Source organism: Miscanthus floridulus, chromosome 1 (genome assembly GCF_019320115.1).
Source record: "Miscanthus floridulus cultivar M001 chromosome 1, ASM1932011v1, whole genome shotgun sequence".
Classification (NCBI taxonomy): domain Eukaryota; kingdom Viridiplantae; phylum Streptophyta; class Magnoliopsida; order Poales; family Poaceae; genus Miscanthus; species Miscanthus floridulus.
In genome coordinates this window covers 190,621,823-190,647,234 of record NC_089580.1, presented here as the reverse complement: position 1 = coordinate 190,647,234, position 25,412 = coordinate 190,621,823, and the positions used below count along the sequence as shown (strand labels likewise).

Genomic DNA, 25,412 nt, shown 5'->3' with positions numbered 1-25,412 from the left:
AAGGGCCACGAACCAAAACACGTGCGGGCCATCATCAGCAAGGCGGCCCAAAGTGCTTGGGAGCACCATCGTGTTCCTCGCGCCGCAATTTCTCGCTCGCCTCAGTTCCGCCTCCCCTGACTCGCCAGGACCGGGGATTCGCTGATCAGATGCGGTGTGCTGCGGGGCCTTGCTCAGCGGCGGGGCTGGGAGGTCCGAGCGGAGTAGACGTCGATGGCATGGCGGTTTCTCCGCACAATCCGTTTCCGGTATTTGAGGTAAACGAGCGAGGGCTTTCATCTCACCACCTACACTGATGTTTCTTTCGGTCTAATTGATTGATTCAATCAATTCCAGCCCGGGTGTCAGGCGAGAATCCAAGATTGGAGTCCGAGGGTTCACCAATAATTCCCCGGAGCTGAGTACCAACAAAGGGAGTTTGTTGCGAGGTCGCAGCAGCCGCGTCGGGGAGAAGCGGAATTCATTCTTTGCTTGCGCTCCAGAGGATGCTGGCTTCAATTTGGAGCAGAAAACAGGACAAACGTTCGAAGCCGATGCCCATTCTGCACTAAAATCGTGCTCTGGTATTGGGAGTCTAGTTATAGCCAAGTGCTCTCACATATTTGAGAGAAATGGGGACACCTTTGATGGGAAGTGCAGTTTGCAAGCTGTTCTTAAGCCTGGTTTATGGCTCTCACCGGAGACCCTCCGCCGGTTTTGGCGTGTCTCTGAGCTGAAGCCTAAGGATTTTCTTGACATTTTGATTGGTTTTGGACCTGGTGCAGCAGAAGTGAGAAATGTAAGATTTCTATGGAATTTGTACAGGTGGGCATCGCAGCAGAGCAAGGAGTTCCAACATCTGCCAAGGTCGAATGAGACGATGATATCCATACTTGCAGATGCTCATATGCTCAGTCAAGCTGAATCGCTACTGCTCTCATTGGTTGATCATATGGCTCTGGCTGTTTCAAGTGAACTATTCAGTCAGATTATCAAGGCGTATTCAGAGACACGCAATCATGAGAAATCAGTTGCACTTTATGATTATGCAAGGAGCAAGCATTTGATTCCTTCAGCTTCATGCTATCAAGTACTTCTTCATTTTCTAACCAGAAACAGAAAGGATGAATTGATTTTAAGAGTATATTTGGACATGCTTGAAGTTGGATTCGGTTCGTGCACCAAAGGAGATATTCTTGATTATGTTGTCACGGCTTTAATCAAGAAAGGTAAACTTTTGCAAGCTCTTGGTATTCTTCGGCAATTGAAGAGTTTGGGTCTTAAATTAAGCAAGGGAGCCTTGTCAAATGTAGTTGAAGAATTTAACAAGAAAAAGGATATTGGGGATATGATGAATTTCTTGGAAGAGTGGAGGTGTTTACCGGAGTTGCGTCTTTGCAACAGAATCCTTGCGTCTTCGTGCACAAATCTTGGTACTGATCAGGCATGGTTGGTCTTCCAAAGATTGGAGGCCTTAGGGTTTGCTCCAGATGCTACGACTTTTGGAATCTTCATCTTTCATAGCTGTAGAGAAATGAAACTGAAATCTGCACTTGTATATTTATCAGAGTCCTTTGCTAGGCATGTTAAACCTGGAGTGCGTGCTTATAATGCTATTTTAGGTGGTGTTTTCAGGGAGGGACTATATAGACATGCAAAGTATGTCTTCGAAGACATGGTTGAAAGAGAAGTAACACCCAATCTTTCAACATATAAGATAATTCTTGCAGGATTTTGCAGGTATAGGCAGTTTGATGATATTGAACAAGTCTTGAGGGATATGAAAACCAATGGTGTAAATGTTCTTCCCTCTGGAAACTGTGTGCTCTCTAAGGCCTTATCATTCTTGGGTCTAGATCACCTAGGGGTGAAAATCAAGAGAGATAATGCCACTGGTTTCCCAAAAGCTGAGTTTTTTGATTCAGTTGGCAATGGACTGTATTTGGACACTGATTCCAAAATGTTTGAGATTTCATTGACACAGATTCTGGATAGTGCACTTCACCCAGATATTAACTCAGAGCTAGTCAGGGCATCTCAGCAAGGCGACGTTGCAAGTGGTCTTCTTGTGAAAGATGAAGCTTTGCAATGGGGATATGACATTTCACCAGCTAGCTACTCTGAGCTATTCAAGGCCTTATGTGTGAGCCCTGCTTATGTAATAGATGCCATTGACCTTATGGAGGAGATGCCAGATATATTTTACAAACTTGATACTCAAACTTTAGATTTGGTTGCCCAAACATTGAGTAGGAATGGGATGTCTGCTCATGCAAAACTGGTTTTAGAAAAAATGTTGAGAGAAGACTTGTCAATCAGTCACAATACATATACTTATTTAATGATAGGCTTATGCGAAGAAAGGAACATAGCAGGGTTTTGGGAATGTTGGAATCTTGCAACAAAGTACAGATGGTCACCTGATAGCAAGGATATGATGGACCTCATCAGCTACTTGTGCAAATGGGGAGTGATTGAGGAAGCACTGAAACTTATGAACCCTTTATTTGACTGCTATCATGATCTGTTTTTCAGTGCATATTGTGCACTTCTCAAAGAGTTGTGCAGGACAGGTCATACCAGCATTGGATGTGCAATGTTGGAGGCTCTCAAAGAAAAGGGTGTGGCTGTGGATCAATCATTATTCTTTTATGTGATGGAGGGCTTCCTAAAGGAGCAGAAGACTGCTGAATCAATTGGAATGTATGACATGTGGCTTAGCAAAAGCAAAGAACTAGATGCATTTGCTTACCGATCCGTGTTGCCTTCATTACCATGGCTGGATGCAGATCGAGCCAAGAACTTGGTAGAATCTATGCTGACCGTGAAACTTACTGAATTCTCATATTGCGGTTGCATCGTGAAGGAATTAGTGCAAACAAGGAATATAAAGTGGGTTGTGCCAGTCTTGCAAGAATCAACTCCTGGGAAGTTCAGTGCCACTTTGTTAAATTCTTTACTTCAAGTCTATAGTTGGCTAAAAAATTGGCGAAAGTTAGATGCAGTTCTTTGCAAGATGCTTAAGATGCATGACACCCTTTCTATATCTAGCTACCGCTTTCTTGTGTGCAGAATGTGTGAGCAAAGTCGTTTTTCTAGTGCTTCAAGCCTTAGAGCACTGTTCCAACATGCTGACAAGTCAAGAGAACTAATTGCATGCAACATTCTAATATTTTATCTTTTTCAAAGAAGAAACAGCTCACAGGTTCATGATTTATTGAAGGACATGGAAGGTAATGGTATTTCTCTCGACAAAACCACCTATGACTTCCTTGTCTACGGGTTTCATAAATCCAGGGATATCAATGATTCAGTTAATGCACTTGATGCCTGTATTGCTCAGGGACTAAAACCAAGCAACCGCAGTCTCAGAATAGTGTTAAGTCATTACTGCAGGCTAGGAAACCTTGAGAAAGCACTAGCATTATTTTACTTGATTGAGTGTAATGGATGGAAGCATGGTTTAATCATTAAGACCACCCTCACTTCATGTCTCCTTTCATTAGGGAGACGATTGGAAGCAAAATCATGTCTGAACAACCTGAGCAAAAGTGAGTTTATCGGATGTTCAAGCAATTTTGATGATCTAATCAAGGAATTCTGCATACTAGGAGATTTGAAAATGTCTCTTTATCTGCTAAATACAATGCTAAAGAAAGGAAGACTTCCTAATGAAGCCAGTTACAGTTCTGTTATATATAAACTTTGTATATTGAAAGAGTTTGATCAGGCACTTGATTTTCTTGCTGAAATGCAGTTTGCAAGTCTAAAACCAAGTGAGATCTCCTGTGATGCACTTGTATGTGGCCTTTGTGCCATGGGAAGAACTTCTGATGCTAGGATGGTTTTGGAAATGCTAACCACCTTGGGATCTGCACCATCCTATGGCATGTATAAAGTTGTTTTTGATAACTATTGCAGAAGTAGCAATCTACAGAAAGCTGCGGTACTTCTGCATGACATGCAACAAGCAGGACAAGTGCCCAACTTTGAGATGCATTGGTCTATTATAAGCAATTTCAGCAGTACCAATGAGAAAACTGAAGGACATGGAGAGCCCATTTTGAAAAACCTTTTTCTTTCTGCAAATCCCCCATAAAGGTCATAAGGCGATATATGGTTTCCAGAAAATGGTGAACTGATGATTGTTGTCAAGTTGAACCCTAGTGGAACTGATAAAACTCAGTGAAACCAAGGTTATGTAACACTGGGACTAGAACTTTCTACTCTAGGATCGATCAACAACAACAACAACAACAAAGCCTTTAAGTCCCAAACAAGTTGGGGTAGGCTAGGATCGATGGTTCACTGAAATGTGGGAATACATAGGAAAAACTATGCACCTTTGATTTAAGTAGCAAAAGAGGGAGCTTGAAGTCATTACCTGAGCCATCACAACTTTGTTCCTGCAACTTGGCTACAGGTTGTGCCCCTGCTAAAGGGATCATGCAAAGGTAATAACATCATCTCTCTTAAGAACGAAAAGTTGGCTTTTCATTACTGGCATTGTGGACTACCGTTTTTGTGTTAAGAGACAGCAGTGATATTGTCACCCCAGCAAAGGTTTTTGCTCCTGCTTTTTGTTCCTTCAATATACGTATGCATAGTCAGTTGCAGCTGAGGTTTCTTTCCCTGTGGTGTTGTGGGCAGCAGGTTAGCAGCTGTGAGTGAGAGATAACCATGCCACCTCTTCATCACAATTGTGATTTGTGAGGTACTACTTCTCCTTTATAGCAAACTATTGGTGGTATCAAATGCAAGGATGACATTTTGTTTAACAATTCTGCTAGTGTTAGTACCAGTGCAACTTTTCTGGATTAACATCACCATTACAAGATTATGATCTGTCTTTCTGAATCCTGCATTGTATATAGTATATGGTGTGTGCTTAATTTTTTGGGGTTTATTATGTCGTTTGATGTTTTTTTCCCTCTAATGTCGTGTAAGGCCTTTGTATTTCCTTTTTAGAAAATTTTTTCTCCACTAAGTTACAAAATTAGACATGTAACATATAGGGATGTAATGCCTGTTCTGGTCTGTTTGCCGCAATAGGTGAGATTGCCTTGCTGGGTAATCAGGACTCAAAACATATATGGTGTGCTTGGATGAGGCGGATTGCTTTGAAATAGGCTCTAGTTAAAATTTGAACTGAATCATAAGAATTTGAATCCTAGACCCTCCCTGACTCCCTGTTCTAAGTGGATGTTACAGTAGAAATTGGCATGCTAAACTGTTTATGGTACATACACCGTTGGAGACACAGCCTGTCCAGCGAATACTCAGTGAGCTCGGCACACCAGACCTTCCATGGCTAGTCATCTTGAACCATTGCTGGACTGCTGACAGGCTGGCCAAGTGCAGCATGGATGCTGTACCTGGCAAGTTGCCAACTCTGCAACCAGGCTGACGAATATACATAAAGCATCTGCTGACCACCTATGTGTTTGCGTAAGAGGTCTAGCATCGCCTCTTCATCCGGTATGGCCTCCCAGCCCAAGCCTTAAATCGGACAGAAAGAGAGTTCGCAGAATGGTATTACAAGGCTGAACTTATCCTTAGCAAGGAAAAGTGCAAAGGGTTCAATTCGCTGGTCATTTTGGCTGCCTGGAACATTGAGAAGCACCAGAATGACTGTGTTCAACAACGTCTGTCCATCAGTTCAGCGCCTCTTGCAGTAGGTGATTCGGTGAATGACAGAGTATAGCAGTGGTGCCTTGCAAGCTGTTCTGGTAGGAAGTAGTGGGTAGTTCTAATGCTAAAGGTAGTTAATGATTTTTACAGGCACGAATGTAACTTATGAAAACTTAAAGTCAGCTTCAACAAACTCTATTTCCTAATCCATTGACATGCAGTTCTTTGTGTTTGAGAAAAAAACTGCATATGGTAACTGATAGCGTCATTTAAAATTCTTTGATATTTAGAAATCCATACCCATTTTATGCTTATTGGCCCTCAAATTTTTAAACATAGGGCCATTATAAGCACATATGGGCCATAATCTTTTGAATACTCAGCTTCCATGCACACACATCAAAACTAGAACTGGGCAGTCTGCAGCATACTGATTTAGTCATTGCTGGGTTCGAAGGGCGGTCCTGGTGCAAGCGGTAGAGTCTTACCGCCTATGACCGGAAGGTCCCGGGTTCGAGTCGCGGTCTCCTCGCATTGCACAGGCGAGGGTAAGGCTTGCCACTAACACCCTTCCCCACACCCCGCACAGAGCGGGAGCTCTCTGCACTGGGTACGCCTCTTTTTTTTTGTGTGTGTGTGGGGGGGGGGGGGGCGATGGGGCCATCATCTCTGTCCATTTTCGGTGAAGCATCACTTGCATTTGAGATATCAGTAGGTGGGTCAAAGCTCTTAAGTTCATATTCTTCCAACCCCTTTTCTGCTGCTGGACTCTCAATCTGAACCCCATGCCTTTTCAGAGCATCTTTGAACTTATGAATCTGAAACAGTATGAACTACTTAGTTTAAAAATAGTTTAACAGTGATTTGACCATCCAATCTTACAGTTGAAATTGTGCAGCTGAAGCTACAAATACGACCTTCGGTGCCTCTGTAAAAGCGGAACAATGGCAAGACACAGACATGGAGCCTCTTACAGATATCTGTTTGTTCATTATAGTTGACCATAAGAAATTCCAGTCCTGGATGCATCTCGGCAAACTGATGTACCTTTTTGGAAATTTGACAAAAAGGTATTATATATTATTTTATGGTAAGACATGTAATTGTTTTTCCTTTTGATAATTGTAAAATTGTTGAATCACATGCTTGTCTTCTTTTACCTTAGAGTGTAGGGCCTTGCAAGTTCCACAGCTAGGTGAAAAGAAGTGCACCACTGTGAATTTATCTCTGGCCATCAGAAGCTGTTCATCAAAATCGTCCTGTGATTTGATATTTATCATGTTGTCCTTCATGTCAATCTCCCACCGCTTTGTTGTCATACGGAGGTGAATGCCCTAATACCATGAGTAAATATCACTGCCATCTTTGTCATGCTTCAGAATGTGTTGTAATGAATGTCTGAGTTCTATCATTTTTTTTAACGTAACTATTAGATTTCTTTGTTTCAATACAAATTTTACAGTAAGCTTAGATAGTGAAGGTATTTTAAACCAACAATTTTGTAGAATTTACTTCTCATTTTGATTTACAATTTTCTCTCTCCCTGAATGGACAAATGATTATTTTTGTGGATGCTGTGTTAAGGAGCAAAGAACCATGTTGTTGTAATGGTACCCGGCCAATGAGATCGTTTGCTGTGTGAATTGGCCAACAACACATACGTTCGATGCCCCATAGCAAAATATGACAAAATAAAGAGGCAACATGATTTTCTCAAATTTTAGATCATTTGTCCTCTACTTGGAAATGCATTACTTGATACATTGATTTGGACTGCATAATCTATATTGCCATTATTCTAGCAGGAGAGCATTTATTGGCCCTTTTCTGTTTTTGTGATTCAATTATCTCCAAGCATTAAAGTCAACATTTTTTTTTCTATTTTTTAAAGGTAATATAAGGGCATAGGATCATATATAACAATTAGTTCCTTAGCTATAAGGAAATTACCTTCTTGGGATCTTTTGGTACAGCGCGGGCGATCTGCCAACCAGTCAAAGCAGCCTTTTCTCTGGGCAAGAACTGCTTCCCCTTGATCACATTGTGATTCCAAGTCAATACCTTGAAGCAATCATCAGATCTGCTGCTCGTGTATTCATGACAGGATGAACCGCCAACAACCCAATGGTTTGTCAAAGATGAAGCCATCGACATCATTGAACTAAAACAGAAAGGAACATTTAACAAGTCAGCATCTTCATGAAAAATGCTACAGAAAAGTGCGCATTTAAAAAGCACAACATGCCTCAAACTAACTGAACAGGCTCTACAAGATCTGGAATTGTTGTGATGGTGAAATGGGGATGGCCCATGCTGAGGTATTTATAGCTGAAGAAAATTTTCTTTCAGAAGGAAAGTATGCCTCATCATCCTTTCGTTTTGATGTTTATCATTCTAAAGAGTGGTTCTGTTGCTTGCCGAAATGCCCCTAGGTACAGTCAGAAGAAGTGTTGTTTCTGTGTGGTCATCTTTGGCTTTGTTAGGGGCTTTGTTTCTTCTGTTACCCACCTCATAGTTCTGTGGTTGAATTCATGCAGGATTGCAGCCACTCAGACCACCTAGAAAACAGTACAGGTTTGCAAATATATCACCATCACATTTGAGCTAGTTTAACTGGTTTTCTTGGTAGGGTGTACAATATTCTATAGATCATTGATTTCAGTTCATGGCTGCATAGGTTAAAGTGTGTTTTCCTTGCATGATTATTGTGGCTACATAGATCATGGATTTAATATTGAAAAACAAGGATAGCTGAATGCACATTGATAGCACAACCAGTGATACTGGCCATTTTTCTCTTCATTGACAGAAAAACAGGACGAGGTGTTCAATTTCTTGCCCTGTAGCTGGAAGCTTGATAGACAGATGATTTTTTTTTTTTAATACAGAATGCAGTTAGAACAGTCTAGAAGATTGTATTAGATCCTTCGAACTGCCATCTACAACTGCACGGCCTGCCTCCTTGTTGACACCACTGTCGTCCATCAACTTTCTCATATTCTCTGACCCCAGCCATTCTCCAACTGATGCATAAATGTTCGACAGAAGCACAAAATCCCCACTTGCATCACTCCTTGCCTTTAGAAGTTCCCGATTCGCATGTTCAGCCAGTTCGATCTCACCATGGATCCTACAAGCCCCAAGAAGGGTCCTCCATATGACAGGATTAGGCTCGATCTTCATTGTGCCGATGAACTCAAATGCTTCTTTGAGCAGCCCTGCACGACCCAGCATGTCAACCTTGCAACCGTAGTGTTTGACATTGGGCTCGATCTTGTATCTTTGTTGCATCAGGTTGAAGTACTCATGCCCCTTGTCAACCATTCCGCCATGGCTGCACGCAACAAGGACAGCAACAAAGGTGATCTCGTCTGGCTTGACATTCCCCTGCAGCATCTTCTGGAACACATCTATGGACTCTGTGACATGGCCATGCAATGCTAATCCTCCTATGATCGAGTTCCAAGTCGAGACATTCTTATCTTGCATCAACCAGAACACCTCTAGTGCACTCGTCATGCTTCCACACTTTGCGTACATGTCGATCAGTGCGTTTTCAAGAACAGTGCTAGGCCCAATTCTTGAAAACCTCCCTGACAGAAACCTGTACAGTCTGCGGCCAGCATCCAGATCACCAGAATCGGCAGACTGGCAATAAGCTGAGCATCGTGACAGTATCTGGCTTTTCTCCCATGGCCTGCATCTGCTCAAAGAGCTCCATTGCTTGCTTGTGCGAGCCGCACCTCACGTACCCAGAGATCATGGCGTTCCACGACACAACATCACGATCAGGAGCCCCGTCGAAGAGCTCCCTCGCCGGGGCCATATCACCCAGCTTTGCATATGCCGTGATCATCACGTTCCAAGACACGATGTCCTTCACAGGGCTCCCGTCGAACAGCTCCCGGGCGGCACCAATGTCCCCTCTCCTTGCGAAGCCGCAGATCATCGCCGACCACGCCACGGCGTCCTCGCGCGCTTCGCCGTCGAACAGCTCAGCCGCGACACCTAGGTCCCCACAGGTAGCGTGCATGCCGATGAGCGCGTTCCTGATGAAGGCGTCCGACTCGCACCTGGCCTTGATGATGTCCGCGTGGTCCTGCGCCCAGGTTTCGCCCGCGCCCATGGCGGCGCAGGCGTGGAGCACGAACGGGAAGGTGCGCTTGTCCGGCCTCACCATCACGCCGCCTCAGCCGGCGCTGTGCCGCGCCATGCGCGCGTAGATGGAGACGGCGTCCCGGGGCGCGTCACTGTGCGCGGCGCCGCGGATGAGGGTGTTGTACATGAACCGGTCGGGGTGCGGGATTCGGTCGAACACTAGGCGGGCGTGCGCGGTGCCGCCGCGGACGCCGACAGAGGAGGCGAAGATGAGCTCGCGGAGCGCCGAGGGGTCCGATAGGAAGCCCCGGAGGACCATGAGCGCGTGGACCTGCTTGATCTGCCGGAGGCTGCGGCACCGCCGCCACAACGCCGGCTGCCGGCGCTGGGTGCCCGACTTGCGCAGCATCGCTCGCAAATGGTTTCAGTGTCTCCAAAGATCCCTTCGCTCTCACTGCTTGTGGGCTTGTCGTCATCCCGAATGACGGCCCCGCCCTGATGAGTTGTTCCTCCCCTCTCTCATTGTCACGCGGCTGCGCCCGCTCGCCAAGTGTTCGACAAAACGCTGCAGGATGATGCAGTCTTCTACGCCAGTGTGTTTAGTACTTTAGTCCATACCTAAGGACTGTGATCTGGGAACAAATAATCAGACAGCCATAAGACAAGTCACAGCGTGGTTTCATGTCCCCGTTTTCAAGATTGTCATATGTTGAAAACAAGTTGGACAAATCTCATCCCTATAAAACATATTTAATCCCATAAAACTTTCATTATCTCTTTCGTCATTAGTACTATGATATGTCAGTTTATTTCCATGAAATCTCTATTGAGACTGACCTAAAAAGAATTGTGGATACTTTTCTTTCAACTAGAATTGCTGATACTTGGTGGAAGTGGTTTATTGCATATTTGCATACTACCACCATTTTTCTATAGAGAATGACAATGAAATGATGGTAGTGTAAGCTACAAAGAAGGTTAAAATGCTTTAGTGTTACATATACCTATTTAGTGTTTATTAGCCTGAATTTTTAATAAAAAGGGCCGTTATAAGAGTATATGAGTCCAACATTTTAAATTACCTATCTCGTAATATCACATCATAGAGTCAAGATTTTAACAATTTTATTGACAGCTACAAAACTGATGGGGAAGCACTTTCATGGCGGTAGCATCCATGACAAATCGTCATGGAAGACTTAGGTTTCCTGACAAATAGTCCCTAACAGCACAACCTTGATGAAAAAACGTTAGGAACGTCATCACTTGCTAAAGTAACCTGGCCGGAGCCTAGAGGAGTGGTTAGATGCTCACAATGGAGTTGTCATAACTACTACTCCATCATTCCAAATTATAAGATGTTTTAGTCTTTCTAAATATATAATGTTCGCTAGTAACAATCTTCACAAGGTTGGCTAGTTTTGAAGGACTCTGGTGTTTAATTAAAGGGTTTTAGTGTTTTACCAACGCAGACAACAAGAGTATAGGCTTCAGAAAATTATTCTGCTCCATGTAGGCATAGGTTGCGTGGAACTACTACTAGTTTTCCACCGCAAGCGCATACTTTCAACTCTACCACAGTGAAAGCATTTTTTCCCCTCACTCTCTCGTGGGCGATCGTCTCTCCCCCGAGGCCATAGCAACCTCTGCATGTCAGTATGTCACATTGACACCTATGGAGCACACAACTTTTGCACAGGCCAACATTCGAGCCTAGTTGGCCAGACAAAGCCACTAGTGAATCCACCACGTTGGCGCTGACATCAGGGCCGGCCCTGTGTTTTTAGGGGCCCAGGTGAAACCAAAATTTAGGGGCCCCTTATATACACATGAACTAAGCACTTATACGTATAAATTGTTAATGATAAAGGCTTAGTTACATATACAAAAGCGATATTAAGATAAAAAACAATTCATATATAATAAAATACCTTAAAATTTTATTCTGATGTTCTCGATGCGAAGTCATTAATTATGATAGATACTCTAGTTCCTCGACAACAACCAGTCAACCATCACCATCTTGTTTGGATCTCTACGCTTGAATTACTCTTATAAAAAAACTTACGTATAGATCTCTCCGTGATTGTATTAATTCATCTACTCATGCTCACTTTTTTCTTTTCTCTATTTGACGAGATTTTGTACAAAATATTTTTTAAAAATAAAGGAAGCATGTAAGCTTTACTGTATGTGTGCATGCATAATCATGTGCGCTTTGAAGAGGCAAGAAGATAGTGAAGGAAACTAGCAAATTGCTCTGGTTTTCATGTCTTGTTTAATAGGAGAAGATGAAGAAAGCTAGTTAGCATGGTTGCTCAGGGCCCACCAGATCGAGTTCGCAAAATAGCTCTCATGAGGATCATCAGGTTGTTGCAGAGCGGTGTACCTGCAGGCTAGCAACGGCGCAGACTATTCGCTGGCTCGCTGCTGAGCCTTAAATACGGTATTCCTGGATGGGGCCCCATGGGATCGGGGGCCCAGGGCGGCCGCCCTGATCGCCCGCCCTCAGGGCTGGCCCTGGCTGACATAAGTGGTTTGTAGAGGAGAATAATCAACGATGGTGAATTGGCGATACAAACAGACTGTACCATGATTTGGGCAAGCATCCGGTGAAGAAAGAAAATTTCTTAGTAGGCGTATTCTTAATTATATACGATGAACTTGTATGCATCTACCCACCATACACTTACCATGCTGGTTCCACACTTCCACTAAGAATGAAGTACAAAACACTGGCGGTGGTCGTTCTCATGCATGATCCGACGCAATTTTAAGACCAAGCCACCAATGAAACCCATCATTTTCCCCTTACATGCATGTAAATATGTAACATGAACATTATGTGGCGTGGATTAAGCGAGTCATGACATCAAACGGCCCTAGAGACGCGGACCTTGAGGCCGTGCGCCATGGAGAGGATTGTCATCATGCGGTACTGGACCGGGTGCCCCTCCAGCAGCTGGAAGCTGTAGAAGCGGAAGAGGATGGCCAGCGCCATCTTCATCTGCAGGTACGCCGAGTCCTTGCCCAGGCAGATCCTCGGCCCCGCCTGGAACGCCGTGAACTTGAACGGCGACGCATTGCGGAACGCGCCCTCCTCGTTGATCCACCGCTCCGGCCGGAAGCTCGCCGCGTCGGGGCCCCAGTTGTACTCCATCCGCCCCATCGAGTAGGGCACGTACGTCACCATCCCACCGGCCCTCACCTTCGTCCCGTCCGGCAGCACGTCGTCCTCCAGGATCCCCTTGGGGTCCTGCGTTCAAGTGCATTGCATTGCAGGTTTTCACTCAGTGCTGTGCCTGTGCGACCGGTCGGCCGGGGTACGGTGACCACCGGCAGCCACATCTGCATTGCATCGGACCGGAGCCCGGATTGGAGGTCGTGTCAAGCGCTCACCTGAGGCACGGCGGGGTACAGGCGGAGCGTCTCGGTGACGCAGGCGTGGAGGTAGACCAGCTTGCCGAGGCTGTCGTAGGTGAGGAGCCCCGCGAACTGAGCCACGCGGGCGGCGAACGCCTTGTCGTCGTCAGGGCCGCAGCAGGGCACGAGCACGACGCCCTCCTCGCGCGCGCGCTCCGACTCGAACGCGCACAGCTCGCGCCGCAGCTTCTCGGCCACGTCCGGGTGGGACATGGCCATGTGCGTGAACCACGACAGCGTCGTCGCCGTCGTGTCCCGCCCGGCGATCACGAAGTTGAGTACCACGTCCCGGAGGCTCTTGTCGTCCCCGAAGCCGCCGCCGCCGCTACCATCGTCGCCGGCCTCGCCCAGCTCGATGAACCGTGACAGGATGTTGTGCTTCATCTGCCCATTTAATTTGCCCTCACAAGTCACACACATATATAATCAATCAGGATCAGGTCCATCCCAACCAAGATGATGAATTGAAGAACGAAACAAGCTAACCTTCTCCTGTTTGCCGCTGGCCCGGGCCTCGACGATCTCGGCCTTCCTCCGGCGGATCACGCTGTAGGTGAACTCGTCCACGAGCTTGATGCTCTGCGCTAGGAGGGCCTCTGAGCCGAAGTGGAAGAACCTCTTGACGCGCCACAGCGGGTCGATGAACCGCAGCGTGACGATGATGTTGGCGGCATCGAACGCCTGGGCGAAGCTGTTCTCGGGGAGATCCGGCGACAGCGTGCCGATCTCAACCCCGAACCCAACCTTGCAGATCGAGTCCAGTGTCATCCTCATGTAAAGTTCCTGAGTCGCAAAATAGCTCTCGTGTTAATTAGGACGTTAGTTAGTCTCAGATTCACACTGGTTGTGAGTGCCCAAGAAAATGCTCATGCCGGCATTGGCCAGGAAGCAGTGATCAGTTCACCTGCATGTCCACAACTTTGCCTGCCTTGGATGCCTGGCTCAGTATGCCTGACAGCTTCAGGGAGTACTCTCTGAACACGATGGCGCTGAAATCCCTCAGGTTTTTGGAGGCGAACTCGAAACTCGCTGTCTTCCTCTGCTTCCTCCACAGCTCGCCGTCTGCGTTGAATATGCCGTCACCGAGGAGCACGTCCATGTAGGATCTGTACACGTCCCCCTGCACAGTGTTCAGGCATTAGAATCAGCTTTCAGTTCTGGTTTCTGAACCTTTAGCACAGCATCACAGAAGACTGAACATCGGTGAGTTCAGCTCATTTACCTTGGGGTAATTGGTGAAGTTAGTCTTGAGGACATGCTCGACATTCACTGGGTCAGCGATGTAGGTGTAGGACGTGAACGGCATGTCGACGGTCACTGTATTGTGCCGCGACAGGTACCCGACAAGCCAGTCGTGCATCCGGTGGTAGTTCCTCAGCTGCTCCACCGTTGCGCCGATGACCGGCCATGACCTCGGACCTTTCTGCTTCCTCAGGCTCCACCTGTGGACCAGGACACACGAGAGGACAACGAGGAGGATCGCGATGTACTTGTGGAGCCCTGCTAGTGGGAAGAATGGCGTTGCCGGCATGAGGTGAGCTTCCTCTTCCTCCATGGTGCTCTTGATGAAGGGTCCAGTCTCCAAGTGATGGATGTTATGTATGTAGCGTTGTCTGGGTTTGTTAGGTGATATATTGGGTATTGCTGTTACCAACCTTGAGAGAGACAATCTTGGTGTGACCGGAAATTAAGATTTCTTTCATTCATATAGTGTCCCTGACCTAACTCCCGGACAAGTTGGGGCTTAGCCTTTGTGTTCCTTTTTGTGATCTGCCAACCAAGAAAATGTGCCACTCTTATACTGTATTTGCAGGTTATTCATTTTTATTACAATTAGGAGTCGTAAGATTATGTTATCATACTTCGGATCCAGTATTGTGATCCATCAGCTTGGTACTGAAAGTCTGAAACTGCCGATCAAAAAAAAAAGTCTGAAACTGAACCTTACCAGAAATTGTCCACAATTCCTTAAAAATTTAGGCACAATGATACATTCGTAGTTCCTACATGACAGTTCAAGTGAAAAGTACATCCTGAACAAGAATTTGTGGACCCATTGTGAGTTATTTTCTTGCAAGAGAATGACTGATGAAATATAGCCATGCAGTTGCCAATCTACGGAAAAAAAGGATGGATATGAAATTTAACGAATCTAACTTAAAAAATTACATGGATCAAATTGATAAAATTCTTGTGAACACTGAAAGAATAATCTGAAACCAAAATCAAGAGAGCAAGAAAATACAGCTCTCATGGATGATCTTTGATTCGGATCACCTACTTATTATAAATGTCAAGCAAACAAGAATATTTACTGCATAAGTACTAATCATTCATTAACATGAACCTGTTGGAAGTTGCTCAACCAAGGAATAAATTAGGAGTGACAGTATCAAAATCTAAATGTTAATTTTGTTGGTGTCATCCATTGTAAGTCTGAAGAGATCTCTCATTGCGTGTCTCTTCACCAACTTGCCATAGGTTGCCCTCCCAATCCTCACCACCTTGTCCTCCACCTCTAGCCGGTTGCCGCAGCCATTGCCATCCCTGGAACCCCTCAACATTGCTTTCAGCACGCTCTCATTCCCGCCGACCGCATCAGCAACACTCTCTGCTACCAGGGCTTCGCTTGGAACTCGCCTTCCCCATTTCCTCACCAGCTTATCAGAATCATACAAGGAGGAGTATGCGCTCCAGAATGACGCACGCAAGAACGCCTTTTGCCTCTCCTTCAACACAGACTTCCTCATCTTCTCCTCCAGCCGCACCACCACTGCTCCTGTGTCTCCTCCACTGGCCAAATCGTTCTCTGACTTAAGGATTTCTTGCCTAAGAATGGAATCCTCGGCTTCAAACCTGCACCGATCACACTTGCATTCGAATCCCCAAGCTTTGGCTGCCTCCCTGCGCTTGCTCACTGGCACAAGCACATCAAAGTATGGAAATGTGATCTCCTCCCCGGCTTTGATGTCCCTGGACGCGTGGACAATGGCATGGTCCCCGATGTGAGTGCGCCGGGCATTGGGGTGGCAGGAATGGTTGATGAACGACGGCAAGACCCAGAGTCCCACGCCACAGTTGACGACACCATTGTTACCAAGCACATCGGCGGCTGGCGCGTCCTCAGTCAAGCAGTTCACGTCGAGCACCTTCAAGATCCTGTCCACATGAACAGCCTCCTGTGTCCCCATCGCCCTCGCCGCGCTGATACCATCACTGAGAATGTCAATCTCAGTTTCATTCCTGAAAATTGCCATGTCTGGGACGACAAGCTCGTCCTGCCGCTCCTCGCCGGTGGACAGAGTATAGATCAAAGCCGCCGTCTTCGGACATTTCTCTGCAGCTTCGAGCACCTTGCCGACAAAGTCCTTCCATACGAACATCTTCTCCTCGCTGTCGGCGGCATCAGGAATCACCCCTCTCCCGATCGCCGCCGCCTTGGCGATTATCAAAGTAGCCCCCGCCTCGACGTTCTTCACGGCGAAAAGCCCTCGGCCACCGTGCGGGGACCGGCGCACCTCCACGGACCCGACGTACTCCGCTAGATCCGGGAACTTCCCGGCGAACCCCGCGAGCACCCACTCGGACAGGTCCACCGCCCCGCTCCTCGCCTGCGCCTCCAGGCGCCTGCACTGCTCGGCGAGCTCCCGCGTCTCCTCCGCGGCGCCGCTGCCGCCTGAGGCGAGCGCTGCCGCGCGGAAGCAGTCGGCCGCGGCGGCGTACCGGCCGAGGCCGCGGAGGAGCGCGCCCTTCGAGAGCAGCGCGCCGGGGTGGGCCGGCTTGGCCGCAAGCGCGGCGTCGCAGTCGGCGAGCCCGCCGGCGGCATCCCCGAGCCGTGCGCGGGCGTCGGCGCGGTGCGCGAGCGTGGAGCAGAGCACGCGGCGGTCGTCGCCGGAGGAGGCGGCGTCGATGATGCGGGAGCAGACGGCGACGTACTCCCTCCAGTCCTCCTTGAACAGCAGCTCCGTCGCGCGGCTCCGCAGATGCTGCAGCGTGTCGTTGTCGAGGCCGCCGTCCTGGATTCCGGCCATATCTCCGGTGCCGGGGGTTGCGGGGTGGGGGCGTGGTGACTCGTGAGACTAATGCGCTTTGTTTGCTTTGTAGTTTGGGCTGGGCGCGGCGATGTCGGAATTCTGCTTCTGGTTGGGAAAATTTGAATGCGATGGACTGACTGGGCTACTGGAGCTGGAGTAACGGCTATTCGTTGTCAGTGTAGGACAGCTCAGTAATGGTGTTTTTTAATCTCGTGTTAAATACTCATTACTATTTATGGATCTAGAATGATTTGATTTGAAACCGCTGGTAGCAATTGATCACTACTTGTTTTTGCTACCAGCGGTTTATATAAAAGCTATTAATATGTTTTTTATATAAAATCTAGCAAACAATTTGCTCTTGATCAAACAGAGTGTCAAATCGATCCAAAAGCTAATTGTTTGCTAGATTTATATAAAAACATATTAATATCTTCAGTATAAAGTAAATCTATTATCAAGCCATATTTCACAAGAGAATTAATAAAATTATTTTAATGTTATAAATGTCTACTCTATTGTTTACGTCCTATTTAAAAGTGTGAGAAATTTAATTTAATATAAAACTCAAGCGACGTATGTTTAAACAATGGAGGAATTAGATGTCAATGCATTTTTTCAATGCCTTGGTCAAAGGGAACGAATTTTGATTTAAAACAATACTAAATAATTTAGAGCATATTCGTTAGTGCTTTTTATGGAAATACTTATCTGAGTATTTTACATGGAAAAATACTTCAATTAAAAAATCCTAAAATCTGATTTAATATTAGAAAATTCATAAAAAATGTTTTAGATTGGAGTTCTAAAACCCTGCTCTATTTTATGGTGTCTAGCTTGAAATTATTTGAATAGAAGCTCTCGTTATCTATTAAAATTATCATTTGGACTACGTAGAACTGCTAGTGGAATGTAGTTAGGACCATAGTGGGCGGTGCTAGTCTCCTAGCCTGGTTAATTTTTTAAAGTAATTATGTTAGCCTGCGTGGAGAGAATGCGGCGGCGGCGGTGGTGGATTTGGTGGCGGGGTAGGTGGTGGCGGTGGGCTAGCTGAGGCGATAGCGAAACGGGTCGGCAGGGTGGATGCTCGAGTTGCGACGGGAAGAAGATAACTGGCTCTGGTACCAAATGTGGCGACCCTAGCCGGAGAGGAGAGGATTGCTGGTGTATACGCGTGGTTGTGAGCACGCCGATGGTGCTGTCTCAAGCAAGCAGTGAGAGGAGGAAGATGATTTGGGAATTTGGTTTATTATTTTTGCTGTCCTCCCATCCACACACACAGCGAGTTCATAAGGTCACAGTAGTTGGGCCAAGCCCATTACAACCAAGCGGCCCATAAGCCGAACACCGGCCTGAATGTTCAAATGTAGAAAGATAATAACAGCAAGTCTAAAACATGTATAACACGGTATGTGACATCTGGGTACTCAAATTCATATATGTACATAAAGGAAAAAAAAAGCACTAGTTTGCTAGATAAGCAATAACCTAGGTGCTTGATTTTTTGTTGTTGATGTTAAGACAACATGTAATTTGTTGTTATTTTTTTTATAGAAAATATAAAATTTTCTCTTGTAGGTTGTCCTTGTAATTATACGATTTAGTTGTCTAGATTATTGCCTATAAATTCAAGCACCTAAAATATAGCAACCTCATTTTGTACAATGCGTGTATAAACATATCCTTGTTTTTGTACGTTTCTTTGTGTGTTTATAGATTAGTATATATAATAATGTATAGAGATTTTTTTTATGGAAGGAAGGGGGACGAAGAGTTCCCACCTGATATATTAACTACAGCCGGTCAATGACTAGTGGTGGAAGACCGAGGCCTGGCAGGATGAAGCCCGTTACAAATAGAACATATTCGTTGGTTGTTTTCTGATAAGTTTGACTGATGCTGGTTTGTTGTAAGAGAAAAATATTATTGGTTAACTTTTTTTTTCGCGAATGCACACGAGAGTGCGTATCTTTGCATTAGAAGAAGGAATGTTTATGTTACAAGAATGCCGTAGACGCCAGTGACAATTGTTTGGTGACTACATTATAATTAAGCACATCGAAGTTTCGATTAGAAGAGAGGCAGCTGTCATCTTTGCGCCAGGCAACGTAGGCCTTGAGCTCCCGCTTCGATCCAACGATCAGCTTCGATCTTGATCATATGGAGCGTCTGGGTGATGGAAGCTGTCAAGCTTCTGAAACACCGCGCGTTGCGTTCCTTCCACAGCTGCCAGGACACGAGGGCGAAGAGCGTGTCGAGACCTTTCCTTCGCTCACCGGGTGCTGCTACCCGAATTCGTCGCCACCAGCCCAAGGTGGTGACTGCGGCCTGAGGCGATTGGATTTCCAGGGCCCTGAGCACCAAGAACCATATCTCTCTGGTAAAGGAGCAAGTCGCCATGATATGATCGATAGTCTCGGGCTCTTGGTCGCAGAGGTAGCAGTTTTCCCGGGATTCAAGACCATGTCTTCTTCTCCTGTCGCCGGTCCAGTTCCGCCGACGCATGGCCAGCCATAGGAAGATCTTTACTTTTAGTGGTGCCCATGTTTTCCAAATGAGTTTGTGGCTGGAGAATGGAGATGAGCCGGCGTGCAGCATTGTATAGGCCGATTTAGCCATGTACTCGCTGCTCGCCGTCCAGCGCCACATCATGCGGTCTCGCTCTCTAGTCAGCTGGACGCCCTCCAGCAGTTGCCATAGGTGCAGGTAATCGATGATCGCCTGCATGGACATTCCACCGGTGAAGCTCTGTGCCCAGGTCCTGTTGTTCATGGCCATGCTCATTGTTTGTCGGCTACGGATTGCTTACGGTACCAGACTGAGAAGACATTGCGCGAACTCGCCCACCGACTCTCCGTTGAGCCATCTATCTTCCCAGAAGAACATCTGTTCCCCATTGCCGACGACCGAGTACGTGGACGCCTTGAAGAAAGCTTGCACCTGGGGGCATGTCTTGATCGGCAGTTGGCTCCAAGCTCTGTCCTGGTCGGCTTTTTGCAGCCATAGCCAGCGTGTTTGCAGGGCGTAACCCGTCAGCTTGATGTCCGTGATCCCCAGCCCCACCGAGCTCCGTTGGTCTGCAGCATGTGGGCCAATCTACCATGCACTTCCCTCGTACTGACTGGTCAGCACCAGCCCAGAAGAACCAGCGGCAGATAGCATCGATCCCCTTGCGCGCCCAGGCCGGCAAGCTTTTAGCCATCATCGCATAGATGGACACCGATCGGAGGACGAACTTGATCCAGATTAGTCTTCCGCTCCTGGCCATGAGTGCGCCGTGGCATGGAGGGAGCTTTGCCGCGACGTGCTCAACCAAGGCCTGGAAGCTTGCCTTTGGAATGGCCTTCGTGCTAAGTGGTAGTCCGAGGTACCTGATGGGGAAGGGCTGAACCTGGCAGCCGAGTATACCGATGATGTCGTCCAAAACCGCTTCACCACCAAAGATTGGGGTGATGGAGCACTTGGTCATATTTGTTTGGAGCCCGGAGACCTCGCCGAACAAGTTCAGAATGTGTTTTACCGCCAGCGCCTCTTGAACTGTTGGCCTGATGAACATGATAACGTCATCAGCGTATAGGCTGCATTGGTATTTGATTTCCGATGGCCACATCCGCTTGAGTACCCCGTCGCTCACCGCCTTGGCGAAAAGTCGATGTAGCATGTCCATGGCGATGATGAAAAGCATAGGGGACAGCGAATCTCCTTGACGCACGCCCCTCAAGTGTTGTATCAAAGGGCCCTGATGGCCGTTGAGCATGATCCGCGATGAGGCTGTGCACAGAAGTGCTTCCACCCAGCCACACCAAGATTCCCCGAACCCTCTGGCCTTGAGCACATCTAGTAGGAAAGGCCAAGACAGGGTGTCGAACGCCTTGGATATGTCAAGCTTGAGTAGTAGCATGGGTTGCTTCCTTGTCCTGATCAAGACGGCAGCATGTTGAATGAACTTGTAGTTGTCATGAATTGACTGGCCTTGGATGAAGGCGTTCTGGTTCTTGTCGACGATGTCTTTCAGTCTTGGTGCCAGCCGCATTACCAGAATTTTGGATAGCAGCTTGGCGAAACTATGGATCATGGTAATCGGGCGGAAGTCGGACCGGCGTGTTGGCTCCTACCCTCTTCGAAGCGAACATGCTCATAGAGAGAAGGTTAATGGGAGGTTACGTAGAGAACATTTCACTCCACATCAGAGAGGCAGAACGGAGGCGCGGTGGAAGCCAGCAGAAGCTCCAGCTCACTGCAGCTTCTTTATAGTTGGCTAGGAGACGTTGTAGGCAGTTTTTTTTCTTTTCTTTTTACATCATCAGTTGTAGGCAGGGTTGGTCATTGCGGAAGATCACTGCCGTTATGGTGCTTCCATAGTTCCCTGCAGCCAGTGGCTGAAGCTATAGCTCCAACGAGGGGGGTGCATAAGGGGTTTAGAAATTTAACCAAATTTTGTTGATTTTTGGTTCTACCGGTGACCTCTGATAAATTTACATACGAGTAATGCTGATTTCTTCTTTCTTTCTGACAATATTTTTTGGATTTTTTTAATTCTAGCCAAAATTTTATACCTTTTTATCGAACTTTCAGCGGTTTTCATGATTTTCCAGTCCCACCAATCCCTTCATGTTTGTGTTTCAACCGGTAAGTCAAACCCTAAGTGCAGCACTTCAATTCTACTTAGACCATATTTGGCATGGCTCTAAACAGTTGTGGCCCCTTGCTATAGAGTGCAGCAAATGAGCTAGAGTCGGTGAAGCAAAAAATATTGGCTTCGCCGGCTCCTAGTTCATTTATCTAAATATATTTTTACGATATAAATGAGACAATGCTAGTAAGTAGTAACCCAAATGACATACTACTATGGTCAACTAATTTTAAATACTAAACTCTTATAGAACCTTATAGTTTGACAAATCAAGCCTATATAACTAGAGCTCCTAATTACAAAATAATAAAAATGAGTCTCATTTAATTATCTAATATGTAATTGGTATCCGGCCTATCTATGTCTCACCTGAAAAAAAAATCTCCCAATACAAACGCGTACACTTATTCATATCCATTCCTATAACTGAGCCAATTAGTGTCGGTGTTTCGGACCGGGGGGTCCTCAACCAACCAGTAAATTAGAACTGCGTGCCCCTAATCCCGGATGGTGATGCAAAGAGACACAAGGTTTATATTGGTTCAGGCAATCGACGCCCTACGTCCAGTCTGAGAGACTGATCTTGTATTCCTTGCACCGAAGTGCTCGTAGTAGGGGGTTACAAGCTAGGAGAGAGAGGGAGCTAGTCCTAGGTCTCGGCAAGGTGTCGTGTGGGTCGTCTAAGACGTTGCTCTCAGGCGGCTGGGATGTGTGCGTGTGTGTGTGTTACAAGGTGCTCTTCTCCCTCTCCCCTCTAAGTGGCCTAAGTCCTCTCCTTTTATAGTTGAAGGGAGGACAAGGACAGTACATGTGTTAACTATGCGGCGTCGTGCCAACAGGGGCGGCATGTCCGAGCCCTGTGGCCTGTTCCTGCGGCGACGTGGCCGTCGGAGTGGTCCGTCCTTGGAGCACTGGGGCGGCGTGCTAGTCCCATCCGGTCCTGTGTGTCGTGAGGGCCCTGGGACTGCCTCAGAGTGGGTGCGGCAGTGGACGTGCAAGTCACTGTGGATGGACTGTGCGCGAGGCCGAGGCTTGGTCGGTGCCAAGGCTGCACCGCAGTGGGAGGTCTCAGCGGGCACAAACCCTGAGATAGCCGAGACCTTAGCGCACAGTGTCGAGGCCCTGAGTGGGCGGCTGATCTGGTGCGCCGGCTTGGAGGCGGTGATAACCTGGGGCAAGTTGTCCATGTCACGTTGTTTTCGAGGCGGGGATCGCGGGGCACAGTGTAGTGTGGGCGCTGATCGTGGGCACAGCGTCAGAACACAATGGCCGGTAATCCCCGTCGTGCCCTGTCCCGGCCGATATGGCGTTGATGCGACGTTGGGTCCCGTCGGCCATTCTGTGGCGTCGAACCATCGTCCGGCTGAGATTGCGGGAGTGGTTGAAATATTAATGAGACATGACGCGTTGTCAGGAGGGTCGGTCGAGGCGGGGGCGACGAACTATGGGTAAGCTGGTCTCGCGTGATACGAAGAATGAGGCCTTGCGCGAGATGGAGAGCGGAGCCTCGCACGATACGGAGAATGCATCCCCTGCCGAGGCCCTCTGTGGAGAGCCTCGCACGAGGCGGAGATTGTGTTCCCTGCCGAGGCCTCCCATGGAGAGCCTCACGCGGGGCGGAGATTGCGTCAGGACGCCGAGACCTCCCGTGCGAGGCTCGAGGCGAGGCGGAGGGCTCGGTGGGCCCGGTCGTGGAGGGTGAGGGGCCCACGGCTTACCTTCTAGCTTTGTTATCGATGGGACTTTAGCGACCCCTTTGATTGTTCGCTCGGGGTACCCCGTTCTAAGGTACCCGACAGTAGCCCCCAAGCCTCGGGGGGAGTGCGTGCACTCTCCCTCAGGGTTTGCCGATGCTTGGTTTATACCCGCTCCTGTAGGAATTGGGTTTTGTTTCTTGAGGTTCCGGTGGGTGCGCGCGAGCGCACCCGCCGGGTGTAGCCCCCGAGGCCCTAGAGGAGTGGAGTTACTCCTCCAGGGGCTTTTTTTGTTTTCGCGTTTAAGCGAGTAGTTTTTTATCGCATTTGCCGAGCCCATAAGCGCAAGTTTAGGTTGCAGGGGTCTCAGCGAGGCTGCAGGAAAAGCCCTCTAGCCTCTGCATGGAGCGAGAGGTCCGTCAGGGGCCCCCCTAACTTTGGTTACGTCCCTCACGCTTCCTTTTCGCTCGGAAGGAGGGGTGGAATGTGCCAGGCTACCCTCGATGGGCACGAGCGTGGACACTTCCGGTGAGCTATTATCGGGTGAGTCCGAGTGGAGGCCCGTACCCCGTTCGCTAGGGGACGGCTAGTGGTCCGAAGACGCACTCCAAGAGTACCAGAGGGCTTCTCTAGTGGGTGCCGAGGCCATTCGCTGGGCCTCGGTGGCTTGGTGCCTCCCTACGGTGGGATCCCATTCGGAGAATTCCCTGCCGGTCTCGAACACGACTTGGGATGCCCCGAGCGACTGTTCGCTCAGGCCTCGGCCATTCGTAGGCTTGCCCCAAAGCCATCCCTGACTCTGTTGCCCTGGGGCGGCTGTCAAAACCTCTTGGAAGCCCAGCCTTCGAACCCTTGGACCGTAACGGGCTCGGTGCCCTTTATCATGTTTTGTAATGAAACCTCTAGCGTGGGCTTGGACCATTTGTCTTGGTCTTGGGTGCAAGAGGAGCCCCCGAGCCTCCGCCTGGAGCAAGAGGGCGGTCGGGGGTCCCCTAACTTTTTCATCCGACCCTCACCTATCCTTTTCGTTCGGACGGTGGGTTTGTTTGCTGAGCCCCTTCCGGTCTCGACAAGGTTGCAGGAAGAGCCCCTAGCCTCTGCGTGGAGCGAGAGGGCCGTCGGGAGTTCCCCTGGCTTTTTATACGCCCCTCGCGCGTGAGGGTTTGTTTGCCGAGGCCCCTTTTTGGGCACGAGCCCGGGTTTGTGGGGTCTCGATGTATTTGTAGGAAGAGCCCCCTAGCCTCTGCACAGGGTGAGAGGGCCGTCAGGAGCTCCCCTGTCTTTTTGTATGACCCTCACGCTTCCTTTTCGCTCGGAAGGAGGGTTTGTTTTGCCGAGCCCCTTTGAGTGCAAGCCAGGGTCGCTGGGTCTCGGCAAGGTTGCAGGAAGAGCCCCCTAGCCTCTGCATAGAACAAGAAGGCCGTCGAGGGTTCCCCTGACTTTTTGTGCGACCCTCACGCTTCCTTTTCGCTCAGAAGGAGGGGTGGAATATGCCTCGCTACCCTCGATGGGCACGAGCGGTGGCACTTCCGGTGAGCTGTTATCGGGTAGTCCGAGTGGAGGCCTGAACCCCGTTCACTAGGGGATGGCTAGCGGTCTAGAGACACACTCCAAGAGTACCAGAGGATTTCTCTAGTGGGTGCCGAGGCCGTTCGCTGGGCCTCGGTGGCTCGGTGCCTCCCTATGGTGGGATCCCATTCAAAGACTTTCCTACCGGTCTTGGACACGACTTTGGGTGTCCCAAGCGTTTCGCTTGCTTGGGCCTCGGCCCCGTATAGGCTCGCTTGCGGTCGTCCCTGACTCTGCTATCCTGGGGCGGCTGTCGAAACCCTTTGGGGCCCAGCCTTCGAACCCCTGGATCGTAATAGGCTCAGAGCCTGGTTCCTTCATACGAAAGGAATAGGCCGCGGGGAATATCTT

General features: G+C 48.1%; 4 protein-coding genes and 1 pseudogene across 15 annotated transcripts; 1 reads left to right on the top strand and 4 right to left on the bottom strand.

Annotated features, from left to right (window-relative positions):
* Positions 1–53: 53 nt before the first annotated feature.
* Positions 54–8,302, top strand: LOC136551969 (pentatricopeptide repeat-containing protein At5g15280, mitochondrial-like). 12 transcript variants are annotated; one of them, XM_066543577.1, is made up of 6 exons: positions 54–257; positions 337–1,208; positions 1,293–4,693; positions 6,509–6,680; positions 6,776–6,935; positions 7,502–8,302. In XM_066543577.1, the coding sequence occupies exons 1-3, from the start codon at positions 214–216 to the stop codon at positions 4,076–4,078; spliced, it is 3,702 nt and encodes a 1,233-aa protein (XP_066399674.1). In that variant the 5' UTR covers positions 54–213; the 3' UTR covers positions 4,079–4,693; positions 6,509–6,680; positions 6,776–6,935; positions 7,502–8,302. The 12 variants fall into 12 exon arrangements, with proteins under 12 accessions (XP_066399674.1, XP_066399635.1, XP_066399663.1 ...); XM_066543538.1 differs by having other exon boundaries at positions 337–4,433; positions 4,633–4,693; positions 7,502–8,301; XM_066543566.1 differs by having other exon boundaries at positions 337–4,433; positions 4,633–4,693; positions 6,495–6,680; positions 7,502–8,301.
* Positions 5,291–7,922, bottom strand: LOC136468764 (thioredoxin-like 1-1, chloroplastic). Its single transcript, XM_066467218.1, has 7 exons — positions 7,867–7,922; positions 7,561–7,771; positions 6,771–6,944; positions 6,571–6,657; positions 6,305–6,428; positions 5,519–5,583; positions 5,291–5,371 (listed from the first exon to the last, which is right to left on the bottom strand). The coding sequence occupies exons 1-7, from the start codon at positions 7,920–7,922 to the stop codon at positions 5,291–5,293; spliced, it is 798 nt and encodes a 265-aa protein (XP_066323315.1).
* Positions 8,303–8,414: 112 nt separating the features above from the next.
* LOC136552037 (pentatricopeptide repeat-containing protein At5g15300-like) lies at positions 8,415–10,339 on the bottom strand (annotated as a pseudogene).
* A 2,127-nt stretch (positions 10,340–12,466) lies between these two features.
* Positions 12,467–14,689, bottom strand: LOC136506669 (cytochrome P450 704B1-like). The gene is made up of 5 exons (XM_066501566.1): positions 14,354–14,689; positions 14,036–14,251; positions 13,618–13,914; positions 13,108–13,515; positions 12,467–12,964 (listed from the first exon to the last, which is right to left on the bottom strand). The coding sequence occupies exons 1-5, from the start codon at positions 14,684–14,686 to the stop codon at positions 12,581–12,583; spliced, it is 1,638 nt and encodes a 545-aa protein (XP_066357663.1). The 5' UTR covers positions 14,687–14,689; the 3' UTR covers positions 12,467–12,580.
* A 624-nt stretch (positions 14,690–15,313) lies between these two features.
* On the bottom strand, positions 15,314–17,191 carry LOC136506661 (methyltransferase FGSG_00040). Its single transcript, XM_066501555.1, has one exon. It carries the CDS (start codon positions 17,160–17,162, stop codon positions 15,531–15,533), a length of 1,632 nt encoding a protein of 543 aa, XP_066357652.1. The 5' UTR covers positions 17,163–17,191; the 3' UTR covers positions 15,314–15,530.
* Between the last annotated feature and the right edge of the window lie 8,221 nt (positions 17,192–25,412).